Genomic DNA, 12096 nt, shown 5'->3' with positions numbered 1-12096 from the left:
AACCCAAACCCAACCAGGCTCTTTGTTTAATAACCCCCTCCCCATCTCCGCGAAAGCCCAGATGGCTTCGCCTCTCCACGCTGACGCCGTGCGCGGCACGGATCCCCCGCAGCCCAGCCAGCCCTGGCTGCAAACACGGCCCACGCAACCATCACTGGGTGGGTTTTTATTTTTAATCCCAGGCCTTGCTTTGCCGACACGCATCGCTCCTGCCACAGAGAACGGCAAACCACAAGCTGCAGGGCTCGGCATGGGGAGGGAAGAGCAGCAGGCAGCCCCACGGCTCGGGCTGCGAGCCACCAGCCCCACGGCCTCGGTGGGAGCGGGGCAGGCAGCGGTGCCCTGGTCCTTCCCATCCCGGGGGGGCCTGCAGTGCGGGCGGGGGGCAGCTGATGCTCCCACAAAGCATTTTCAGCAGTAAACTCAAAACTTTGATCCTCGGGTAGCTCCATCAATGTTTAATGCACCAAAGCCCTGCTTGGGCTTGGAAGATGAGCATTTTGAGGCCAAATTGAAGTTTCTAATATTATGAAATTCAAATAATTATAATACGCCCAACGCTTCCCCAGGCATGTACCTGGACTGCTAATGAGGGGCTGTCTCCGGTGGCTGTTGGTTTCAGCACAAAGCAAACAAGCTCTTTGCAGATGCCTTCAAAGATTCGGGGATGGTGGGGGCCGGGGCAGTAAATGGGGGCGAGTGCCCCCGGAGCCGGCGCCCTGCGACCGGGCAGGAGAGCTCCCATGCGGCCTCAGCTCCTGGCAAGGGATGTTGCTCCCGAATTCTTTTTTAAGTGACGGTTTACTCTTTCTGGAGGATGAGGCCTTGCAGCCCGGCTTGCTCAGCTGATGATGGGTTTTTGGGAAACTTCAGCTGCCATCCCAGTGTGCAGCGGGGGCAGTGGGTGCAGTGGGTGCAGCGGGGGCAGTGGGTGCAGCGGGTGCTGTGGGTGCTGTGGGTGCTGTGGGTGCAGTGGGTGCAGCGGGTGCTGTGGGTGCAGTGGGTGCTGTGGGTGCTGTGGGTGCAGCGGGTGCTGTGGGTGCTGTGGGTGCTGTGGGTGCAGTGGGTGCAGCGGGTGCTGTGGGTGCAGTGGGTGCAGTGGGTGCTGTGGGTGCTGTGGGTGCAGTGGGTGCAGCGGGTGCTGTGGGTGCAGTGGGTGCTGTGGGTGCTGTGGGTGCAGCGGGTGCTGTGGGTGCTGTGGGTGCTGTGGGTGCAGCGGGGGCAGTGGGTGCAGCAGGTGCTGTGGGTGCAGCGGGTGCTGTGGGTGCTGTGGGTGCTGTGGGTGCTGTGGGTGCTGTGGGTGCTGTGGGTGCAGCGGGTGCTGTGGGTGCAGTGGGTGCAGTGGGTGCAGCGGGTGCTGTGGGTGCAGTGGGTGCAGCGGGTGCTGTGGGTGCTGTGGGTGCAGTGGGTGCAGTGGGTGCAGCGGGTGCTGTGGGTGCAGTGGGTGCTGTGGGTGCTGTGGGTGCTGTGGGTGCTGTGGGTGCAGCGGGGGCAGTGGGTGCAGCAGGTGCTGTGGGTGCAGCGGGTGCAGTGGGTGCTGTGGGTGCAGTGGGTGCAGTGGGTGCAGCGGGTGCAGTGCGTGCAGCGGGTGCAGTGGGTGCTGTGGGTGCAGTGGGTGCTGCAGGTACAAATCTCAGCAGGCAGCAAGCCACTGCTGATCCCTGCCTGGCCTTGGCCGAAGCTCCTCATTCCCAGTTTCTCCAGCCCCTCATGGATCTGAGCTGGGGAGCCCCCCCAGCCTGTGCCAGGCTGTTCCCCCAACCCCCATCACGCCCCTGCGTGCCCGTGCCAGCCCCAGGCTCTCCCATCCATCCACCCAGCTCTGCAGGGAATATTTCATTTTTACTGTGCTCTCGGCGCAGCTCTCCTGACCCACGCCGGCTGCTTTAGGAAGCAGATTTCTTTCTGCCACAAGTGTTGCCTCTGGCTAATTTAAACCCAGGGCAAAAGGATGATGGTGGGGATGCTGGAGACCAGGCACAGGGCTGGGGGGCCCCCAGAAACTCACCCCATGGCAAGATGAGCCCACACAGCTGCTATTCGGGGTCTGGGGGTGCAGAGTTCCCCGATGCCTGGGGTCAGCCCTGGTTGGGGTCACCCGTGCAATGAAGGCGATGGCTTGAGGGGTCCCACCGAGTCCCGGGGACGGTCACTGGTGCTGGAGGTGTCCCACCTGCCAGGGCACAGCCATCCCCACCAGCGCCAGCAACCACCCCTGCACCCCACCACCACCCTCCCTGGCTTTGTAGCAGAGTGAGTGAGGCTTTTCAAGCCTGATCTATTAACACGCCGTTAACGGGAGAGGAGTTCATTTTTGCCATTTAACGTTTCATGGATAATTAATTATTCTTCATCTTCCCAGCAAAAAAGGAAGAGCAGGTAGAGGGGCTGTTCAAAGCAAAAAAAGCAAGCTGAAACCCGGGGAAAGTAGTGAATTATTTGTAACATCAAAGGCGAGGGAGGATGTGCTGATTTAATGGGGCACTGCACGGTGCAGAGCCCGGGGCAGCGGGGGATGCTGAGACCGGCATGCACTCGCTGCATTAGTGGTCCTAGGCAGTGGTGTGGATGAGGAGCCCAGGGGGGAGCCCGGCCTTTGCCTGTGCTCCCCAACCACCCCTTCTCACCCTCTCACCTCCCCGTCGCTGTTAGCTACTGGTCCAGCCTTTGAACGATGCTGGCGTGTCCCCGTGACCCAGCTGGGCACCATGGTTGGGGGGGGGGGAGAGGGCTGGAAACACCCCCCCACCCCCCCCAGCCCAGTGTGGGCCTCCCACACTTCCCGATGCTTCATCCATCACTGGAGCCAAGTGGCAAAATAAATAATGATATTTAACATTTCGTAATAACGACAATTAACCAGTAAATAATGCCTTTTACACCACGAAAGCCAGAGTAAATTAATTCCCCTAATTAGCTGTCAGGCAGCACAGGGCAATGGCAGCAGTGGGCAAAACTGGCAGCCTCTGCCTGCATTATCCCCCCCCACCAAGGCATCGCTGAGTGTCCCCAAACCCCAAATCACACCCCAGAATTTTGTGGGTTTGCAAAATCCACCACCACCACCGGGACACAGGGCTCCGCGCCGCATCCCAGCTGCTCCGTCGAGCCCTAAATGACTCCCATCTCCCGTTAAAAAAAATAACAACAACAAAAGATGGCATCAGAATAGTTTATGGCCATAATAAATTGTGCCAGAGGAAAAAAAACCAACAAAACTGTTTGCCTTGAAGCAAGCAGGGGTTTCCCATCGGCACACAAATGGGAGCGTTACCGAGCCCCACGTCCCACCGCGGCCAGAGCCGGCGGGGAGGGAAAAGGGGATTTATTGGAAACAAATTTCCATCATGTTTATCCCACTCACTCGCTCTGGTCTCACGGTGGTGCCATGGGGGCTCTACTGCAGGGGGGGCATGATGGTGATGGGGGGCACAGTGCTCTGTGGATTTGTGGGGCTCATCCTGGTGGTCCCTGTGTTGTGCTGGGGCCAGGGCGAGCGGAGGGTGCCATGTGCTGTGGGCTGAGAAGGGATAAAAATACCATCGGCAGCAGTGTGGGGGCAGCTGGGGAAGAAGGGGGTTGAACCCCCCCTCCCCGTGCTGCGGGCTGTGCCATCGCTGCTGGACGAGCTGCCTTCCCCCGCGGCACCAGGCGTTGGTGGGGGAATGGGGATGCTCCTGCCCCGCCAGCCCCGAGGGGTGGGAAGGATGCGGCCCCCGCCTGCCCCCACCTTCCCCACGGGGCTGGAGGGCAGCCAAGGCTCCGCCACGCACTCGGTTTGGTTGGACTCTGCCCTGTCCCTCCCCTTGGCTCGGCTCCCGGCTGCCCACAGGGACAAAGACGAGGCCAAGGACAGACATGGCTGCCCCCAGCCAGCCCCACCAGGCCACCTACGACGCCATCGTCATCGGGGCCGGCATCCAGGGCTCCTTCGCGGCCTACCACCTGGCCCAGCGCCACAGGGACACCCTCCTGCTGGAGCAGGTACCGCGTCCCCAGCCCTGCCGTGTCCCCGTCCCACTGTGCCCCCAGCCCTGACGCGCTGGGGTGGGCACCTGTAGACCTTTGTGCCCCTCTGCCACGGCACAGAGAGTGGAGCCACTGCCAACACCCCTGGTCCTCGGTGCCAGCACCCTGTGTCCCCAGTGCCAGGTCCCCCATGTCCCCACAGCCAGCACCCTGTGTCCCCAGTGCCAGCACTCCCATGTCCCGAGTGCCAGGGCCCCCGTTTCCTGCTCTCTCCCGGCGCCGTGCCTGGCAGGACAGGCTGTGTCCCCAGGTGCCCGCTGTGGCACAGTGCCAGCCTAGACGGGGCCAGCGGGTTTGGGGGGTTGTGATGGCCACGGTAACCCCGGCGTCCCCCTTGCTCCCCAGTTCATCCTGCCCCACTCGCGGGGCAGCTCGCACGGGCAGAGCCGCATCACCCGCAGCGCCTACCCCCAGGTGCCCTACGCCCGCATGATGCCCGACAGCTTCCGCCTCTGGAAGCGGCTGGAGGCTGAGGCTGGCACCAGCCTCTACAGGTGACAGGGACGGGGACGTAGCCCCCGCTGGGCACCGTCCCCTCCCCACGGGGCTGGGGGTTGTGGCTGCTGGCCCGTGCAGGCGCAGCACTGGGCAGGATGAGGCCGTCCTGGCAGGCAGCCATCGGCTCCGGCTAATTTATGAGGCTCCATAAAGGCAGCGCCAGTGAGGAAATGAGCATCTAAATGATCCCCCACTGCTGGGGTCAGGGCTGACGGCACTTGTGTATTTGGGAGGGGGGGTGCACCCAGACCCTCTCCATGCATCACCCTGCCCGTCTCACCCAGCGTCCCGCCGTGGGGAGCCCCAGCACCAGGGTGCAGCACATCCCCAGTGCTGCCGCGCCTTGGTTTCCCCTCAGGGGCAAAACGGGGGGGGTGTCTGCCTGGGGAGGGGGTGCAGGGAGAGCTGACGTGGCTGGTGGGGTGCAGGCAGATGGGGCTGGTGGTGCTGGGGCCGGTGGGTGACCCGGAGCTGGAGGGCTGCCGGCGCAGTCTGGGTGCTGCTGAGTTCCTCGATGCCACGGCGCTGGCCCGGCGCTTCCCCGGCCTCCGGCTCCGTGCCGGCGAGGTGGCCCTGTGGGATGGCACCGGCGGGGTGCTCTTCGCCGACCGGGCACTGCGGGCGGTGCAGGTGGGTGCTGCCGAGGGGACGGGATGGGAGTCCCCTAGCTCCGTCCCTGCAGCCACCTCCCGTCACCATCCCCACCCAGGATGTTTTTCGCCGGCACGGGGGTACCCTGCGGGATGGGGAGAAGGTTCTGCGCGTTGAACCCGGGGCCGTGCTCACCGTCACCACCACCGCTGGGGTGTATCGAGCCCCCCGGCTCATCATCGCGGCTGGAGCCTGGACCGGTGCCCTGGTGGCACCCCTGGGTCTGCGCCTGCCGCTGCAGGTAAGGGTCGGTGGCACCTTGGGGTGCTGTGACCGCGGCCAGGGCTAATGCGGTGACCCCAGCCCCTGCGCATTGACGTCTGCTACTGGAGAGAGAAGGAGCCGGAGACCCCCAGCATGGGCAGAGCCCATCCCTGCTTCATCACCCTGGGGCTGAGGCAAGCCCCCCGCGGCATCTACGGGCTGCCCTCCCTCGAGTACCCAGGGCTGGTCAAGGTGAGCAGGGCCCAGTGGCAGCGGGGGGATCCCCTGGCAAACCCCCCTGACCAGCTGCCCCCCCCAAGGTGTGCTACCACCACGGCAGCCCCGTTGACCCTGAGGAGCGGGACCGGGTGCCCCCAGACACCCCCCGCCCCAACGTCACCCTCTTGAGAAGCTTCATCAGCAGTTACTTGCCGGGGCTGGAGCCTCAGCCGGCCGTGGTGGAGACCTGCCTCTACACGGTGAGACCCCCCCAGGGGCAAGACCCGGGTGTCCGGAGTCCCAACCCCTCTCCCACCCCAAGGTGGACCTTGCCGTCCTCCCCCCACCCCAACCTTGGGTCCAGGAGAGGACCCTAGACCCCGCACTCTCACACCACGGCTCCCCCAGAACACCCCGGATGAAGATTTCATCCTGGACCGACACCCCAAGTTCAGCAACATCATCATTGGGGCTGGCTTCTCGGGTAGGCGAGGGCACCCGACCCCCCCATCCACCCAGAGCTGGCCGGGGCCATGCGGGTGGCTGTTCCCCCCCACATCCCCCCTCTCCTTCCCACAGGCCACGGGTTCAAGCTGGCACCAGTGGTGGGGAAGCTGCTGTGTGAGCTGAGCCTGGGCGAGGAGCCGTCCCACAGCACAGCCCCCTTCGCCATCACGCGCTTCCCCGGCGTGCTCCGGGCTGCGCTGTAGGTGCAGGGCCCCGGCCGTGCCCACACGGCACCACACTGGCCTGCAGCTCTGTCCCTGCACTCAGTGCCCTGACACCCCAGCGTGCTGGCACCCCCGCATCCTCATGGATCTCCATCTCCCTGCATCCTGGCGTTCCGATATGCTGCATCCCAGCACCCCTTCATCCACACACCCCCGCTACCCTGCACCCCCACGTCCCCATACTTCACCATCACAGCACCAGCATCCTTGCACCCCTCCAGCCCAGCAGCCCTCCACTGTGCACCCCAGCATTTCCACATTCCAGCACCCCTCATCCCCACAGCCCACCTCCCAGCACCCCTGCATCCTTGTACCCCTGCACCCTGCATCCTGACAACCCAGCACCCCACATCCCAGCATCCTTGCATTTCTGCACCCCACATCCTAGCCTCCTGGTACCCTGCACCCCACATCCTGGTACCCTGCACCCCACATCCCAGCATCCCTGCACCCCACATCCCAGCATCCTGGTACCCTGAATCCCCACATCCCAGCATCCTGGTACCCTGTATACCCACATCCCTGCATCCCACATCCCAGCATCCTGGCACCCTCTATCCCCACATCCCAGCATCCCTGCACCCCACATCCCAGCATCCTGGTACCCTGAATCCCCACATCCCAGCATCCTGGCACCCTGTATCCCCACATCCCAGCATCCCCCATGCCGTGCGGTGCCAAGCCGTCTGCCAAGCACCCGCTCCCTGGAAACAAATTAAGGAGCTTTGTCAGCCTCATGAAGATGGAGCTGGAACAGTGCGGAGAGACACACTCGCTTAGGAGTCAAGTTAAATGTTTTAATGTTAAATGTGCCATTTTATTATCATTAGATCGCTCCCACTTAATGAAAGCGCATTAGCGCAGCGTGGCTTTATGGCAGCGAGTGCCGAGCTCGGCCCATTTGTTTCCAAGAGATGGTGGGGAAAGGAATCAAACGACCTAGTTTGCTGGGGTCCCAGGGGTGAGGGGGGTCCCAGGGGGTGCGGGGGTCCCTGGGGCTGGAGGTGGGGGGTGCAGGGGGCAGCACCCGGCCCAGACTGGCGCGTGCCAGAGCCGAGGCCGAGGTGCGTGCCACACAGGCAGCCGGCGATGCACATCATCATCTCCTCTGCGTTAAATAATTAACGCCGGCAGGCAGAGGGCTCCCATCCCCGCTGCTCATCTGCATATTTATGAAGATTGATAAATGATTCAGTGCCGGCACCCACGAACGCGTCTCTCCCCTCCCCATCACCTGTGGGTGCAGTGGGTTTGAGGAAGGGGCAGCGCTTGGCCCATTCATGTAGCCCCACATGGGGCTGGATCCATCCTGCCAGACCCCGCCACCATGCAAACACCCCCCCGAAACGGGGTGACACCCCCCACCCCAGCATGTGGAGCAGGCAGCAGCCGGTGTCACCAGCCAGAAATGACGTTTATTTTCATACTGAAAGTAAAGGGGGTTGGGGGGATGCACAGCTGGGCTAGTGCAAAACAACCAGGCAGGGCTAGGAGGTCGGGAGGGGGTGTGATGACAACCCCGGGGGGGTGTTAGGACCCCCTCCCCATGTCTCCTTTCTGGCTGCGGGGTGGCTGCTCCCCAGGGCCCGGCCAGCGAGAGACGTCTTTGGCTCAACTAAAAGGGGCTTAAGAGGACGGCAGGGTGCCCGGGGTCGGGGGGGGGGAGTTTAAGTTATAAAATAAGGAGCCAGCAGGCACTGAGGAATAAACTCGGGGTGCCGGAGCTGCCGGCCCCACCGCCGAGGGCAGAAGGGAGGTGGGAGGGTGGGGGCAGCGTGGGGGCTGCAGCCAGCGAGCCGGCCGGGCTGCTCCCCCCATGACCAGGGCTGGGGGGGTGGCTGCGTGTGTCCCCTCTCCTGCCCCATGCAGAAGAAATACCGGCTGCCCGGGGTGGCCCCGTGGAGCTGAGTGTTTCTGGGGTGATGGGAAATGCTGGAGGGAGGGGGGGGGTTTAGGCGGGGGTCTCGGCAGCCCGGCTCTCCGCCTCGCTGGCGCTGGGGAAGCTGCGGGAGGAGCGGCGTGTGCTTTCCCCGGTGTCCTGCTCCTCGTCCCATCTGTCGTAGGCGAAGGTGTGCCGGGAGCTCGGGGGGCTGTGTGGGAAAAGAGTGGGGTTAGTGGGGGGGCTCCATGCCGCCCCCCGCGTGCTGCAGCGCCGCAGCAGGGCTGGGCTGCCGGGCACACCTCCGCCCCGGCCGCGCCGGGAGCCGGCACGCTGGCAGCCAGCTGGATGGAGCCTCGATCCACACCTTTTTTATTACTTTCTGAGATTCTGGGGGCACGACTCCCCAGTGGGCTGAGCCAAGCCCCCACTCTGCAGTGGGCCAAGCCGAGCCTGCCGGGTAGCTGCCACCCCCCAGGGGCACCCAGCACCGTACGCTCAGAAAAAGGCTCGTGGCCACGGATGGAAACTCCAGCACCCGCGGGCATCACTGCTCGAGGGTCCCGGCTGCACCAGAGCAACCACCGCGGGTGGGTGCTGGGGCTGTTTCTCCCCACCTCAGCACCCCATGATGCCTCCCCTAGCCTCAGGACAGGCCGCAGGTGGCCCGACTCTGACCACATTTCCAAAAAGGCTTTTTTCCCTTCAGCCCTTCTATTCAAGCTGTCGGAAAGGATCAAACCTGCTCCAAAATCGCTGCTGGCGAGCCCCGGCGCACCCTCTCCTCTGCCATCAAACGGGGTGCAGAGGCCCAAAGCCCCACAGGGCGAGGCCGTTGCCACCCCGATCCCCCTTCGCAGGCACCCTGCATGGCACAGGGCAGCAGGATGCGGCCGCCCTAAGAACCAGCTCCGAGCCCCAACCACCCGCCCCGCTCCCCCCCGGGGGTGCTGCCTCCCCCCGCGCTCACACACTGCAGCGGGTGCGTGTTAGTACCCGTCCCCCCGCCACCTCCGGGACCCACTGCCCGCCCTGGGGTGCTGAATCCCCCGGAGATGCTGTGCTGCCCGGCGAGCCCTTACGTTTTCTGAAGGAATAAATTCAGCTGCGTCCTGGCGGGTGGCTGGGGAACCAGGAAGGGATTAGCACTTCCCAGTGTCCCATGTGTCACAGCCACTAATCCCAAACACGGCTCCTGGCAGCACAGGCAGCTGCCGGCCCTGCGGTGGCCGTGCTGGGGATGTGTCGGGGCTGCCCTGCAGCACCCCAAACCCAGGGCTGGCTGCGGGCACAGCGGGGTGCCCCCTCCTGGGGTGCCCAGCAGAGTTGGGCTCCGTGCCCAGAGCTGGGTGAGGGTTAGGGCGAGCGGTTAGTGGCACACGGGGAGGTTCATGCTGCACAGCACACACTGCTCCCACCTCCTGCCTCAGTCGCTCTCGGGCCGGTACAAATATTTCATCATCAGGCTGTCGACCTTCTTCTTCCGCTGCTTCTCCTCCTTCTTGCCCCGGCCGGGATGTCCCGGCTCCTCACCCCCCGCTGCCTGCGGGCCCTTCTTGACACTGGAGGTGCTCCGGTAGGAGCTGGTGGAGCCAGAGGAGGACTCAGAGGAGGAATCGGAGGAGGAACCTGAGTCGGATGATGACTGCTGCTTCCTCTTCTTCTTCTTGGATTTCTTCTTGGCCTTCTTGGCGCGCTTCTTGGCACTCTTTTTCTTCCGCTCCTCCTCTTCCTCGGAGGAGCCCGAGCTGCTGCGGCGGCGGCCGGTGCGCCGGGAGAAGTCGAGGGCAGATGCGGAGCGACGGAGGCTGCCGGAGGGACGTTCGGCGGCACCCAGGGGGGCCGCACTCCTCACGCTCCGCACGCTGCGGCCGTCGTCCCCCGAATCGGCCTCGGGGCTGGAGCAGCCCCTGGCCCGCGGCGGGCGGTAGCTCAGCACCTCCTGGATGGCAGCTTCCAGGTCAGGGTCGAGGTAGGAGCGGTGCCCCACAGGACGGGCATCCCCGGGACCCCCTTCCTCAGAGGCAGCGCTGCGGGGCCGGGGGGGCACAGAGAAGCTGCGGCCCAGCGGGGGCTGCCCGCGGGACCCCTCGTCTGCCTCCTCCAGGCGGCTGCGGGCCAGGGAGAGCCGCGACTCGGGGCGACCCTCAGGCCCCCCACGGCGGCTCCGCAAGCTCCCAGGGCTGGAGAGGGCGAAGCTCAGCACCGAGCACCCCTCATCCCCCTCGTCCCCATCCTCCAGCCCGCGCCAGGAGGCGGAGGAGGCCCGGCTCACCGGGGCCGAGGCAACGGAGGCTTTCTCGCCGTCAGCGGCCGAGAGGGACCAACGCTTGCCCAGCCCCTGCCGAGCCCGGCCGCTGGCGTCGGCGAAGGCGCGGGCGATGATGGCCGCCCGGTCCTCAGGCTCTCCGGCCCGGGCCGCCCTACGGGCAGCGCGCTCGGGGGAAGGCGGCCGCTCGCCGAGCGTGCTGAAGAGCGTCTGCTCATCCCCGCAGCCACCTATGGAGTCCTTGAGGCTCGGACGCTTCCTATAGCTGAGGCAGCTCAACACCGACACTGGGCGCTCCTCGCCCTCGGGACCATCCGGCAGGGCTGACCTGCGCCGGCGGCACCGCGGCCCCGCGCACGTACCGGGGAGGCAAGAGAGAGACGGAGATGAGTGGAGGGGGGGAGGCAGCAGCGAGACAGCCTCAGTGATTTGCGTCAGTGGGAAATAGCGTCGTGGAAAAATGTCATGTAAATGGGGGAATTGTTCTAGCCTGCCACTTTGATTCCCCTTTAAAGTGTTGTGTTCAATTTATTTCATTGTCGGCTACCTGGAGCCACTTGCATTTGATTCCCGACTTCAGAAAAGGTGGAATTATCTCCAATAACAAAATGTTTTACATCTGCACTGCTGAATAAATTAAACCAATTAAGAAAAACTGGCTCAGATCTTTTCCCCCTGCTCGGCTGAGGCAGGGGGAGCCCCCTGGGACTTCCAGAGCCCTGCTAGGAAATTGAGTTGGGATAAAAGCAATCTGCGCTCTGCAGGCGAGTGCTTTCCCTGGGGAATGGGAGTGGGGCTGTGTGCCCCAGCCTCACACTGGCCTTACGCTGTGGGGGCACCTGGGCACGTCCCCCGTCTCTGCCAGGGGCTGTGTGGGCTGCTGGTGCTTGCTGAGAGGTGTGGGGAGGGATGTGGTGGGGCTGCAAATAAGGGGAGGGGGGAGGGGGGAACCAGCCCCAGAGCGGGGGGAAAATGCACAGGGCTAGAGCACCGCGGGGGGGCTGCGGATGCCCATGTGCCTCCAGAGTGGGTCCCAGTATGGGTGGGATGCTGAGGAGGGGGACCAGGGAGGTCCCCTTGGGCACGGGGACAGGTGTCCCCAGCGGATACCGAGCTGCTCACCACTGTTAACCCCTCCCCAGCCGGCCACGCAAGTATCAGGCAGGAGCACAGCACCCAGAGTGCCACATCCCATGGGTGCCCACCCCGCACCCTGGCCGTCCCCTGGCTCAGCTCAGCCCGTCCTCTGCCAGCAGCCCTGTGCCCAGTCCCAGCACCCACCTGCTGCCCTTCAGGCTGCCGTCATCCGAGAGTGCTTTGGAGGAGCCTTTGTTCTTGGAAAGCCAGGACTTCACCCCGTCCACGCGCTCCTCCAGCTCCGAGTCCACATCCGAGTCTCCATCGCTGCCGGAGGAGTGGGTTGGGGTGGGAGAAAGTGAGAGGTAAGCATGGGGCAGTGAGATTTTGGGTGCTGGGGAGATCAAATTGCACTGACGAGTGCTGAAACCCCCAGCACCCACTGCCTGTGTACCCTGGCATGGGCAAACCCCCATCCCATAGCCCTGCTCCATCTCCTGTGGCGTAACTTGCATGCATATAGCTCAACCTGCATGCTA

The 12096-nt window shown here is 64.2% G+C and overlaps 2 protein-coding genes across 7 annotated transcripts in view; one reads left to right on the top strand and one right to left on the bottom strand.

The window, feature by feature from the left end:
- The first annotated feature begins 3845 nt into the window (after positions 1-3845).
- On the top strand, positions 3846-7206 carry PIPOX (pipecolic acid and sarcosine oxidase). The gene is made up of 8 exons (XM_074922632.1): positions 3846-3984; positions 4375-4523; positions 4956-5157; positions 5237-5419; positions 5482-5634; positions 5703-5861; positions 6010-6085; positions 6181-7206. The coding sequence occupies exons 1-8, from the start codon at positions 3859-3861 to the stop codon at positions 6309-6311; spliced, it is 1179 nt and encodes a 392-aa protein (XP_074778733.1). The 5' UTR covers positions 3846-3858; the 3' UTR covers positions 6312-7206.
- Positions 7207-8283: 1077 nt separating this feature from the next.
- MYO18A (myosin XVIIIA) overlaps positions 8284-12096 on the bottom strand; it is a 38493-nt gene continuing 34680 nt past the window's right edge. For all 6 annotated transcript variants that reach the window (XM_074922625.1, XM_074922626.1, XM_074922627.1 and 3 more), the window contains 3 exons: positions 11762-11884; positions 9630-10808; positions 8284-8422 (listed from right to left, as the gene is read on the bottom strand). In XM_074922625.1, the coding sequence (XP_074778726.1) occupies positions 9638-10808; positions 11762-11884 (1294 nt within the window). In that variant the 3' untranslated portion in view covers positions 8284-8422; positions 9630-9637. The remainder of the gene's footprint in view (positions 8423-9629; positions 10809-11761; positions 11885-12096) is intronic.

This window comes from Athene noctua, chromosome 19, assembly GCF_965140245.1.
Source record: "Athene noctua chromosome 19, bAthNoc1.hap1.1, whole genome shotgun sequence".
NCBI classification, from domain to species: Eukaryota; Metazoa; Chordata; class Aves; order Strigiformes; family Strigidae; genus Athene; species Athene noctua.
The sequence above is the reverse complement of the archived record's forward strand: the minus strand, read 5'-3'. Positions and strand labels throughout refer to the sequence as shown.

Excerpts from the sequence above, each read along its gene's own strand:
- PIPOX (XM_074922632.1), top strand. The coding sequence starts at position 3,859 with ATGGCTGCCCCCAGCCAGCCCCACCAGGCCACCTACGACGCCATCGTC. Across the intron at positions 4,524-4,955 it reads GCTGGCACCAGCCTCTACAG|GCAGATGGGGCTGGTGGTGC; the intron begins GTGACAGGGACG and ends GGTGGGGTGCAG. Across the intron at positions 6,086-6,180 it reads CATTGGGGCTGGCTTCTCGG|GCCACGGGTTCAAGCTGGCA; the intron begins GTAGGCGAGGGC and ends TCCTTCCCACAG.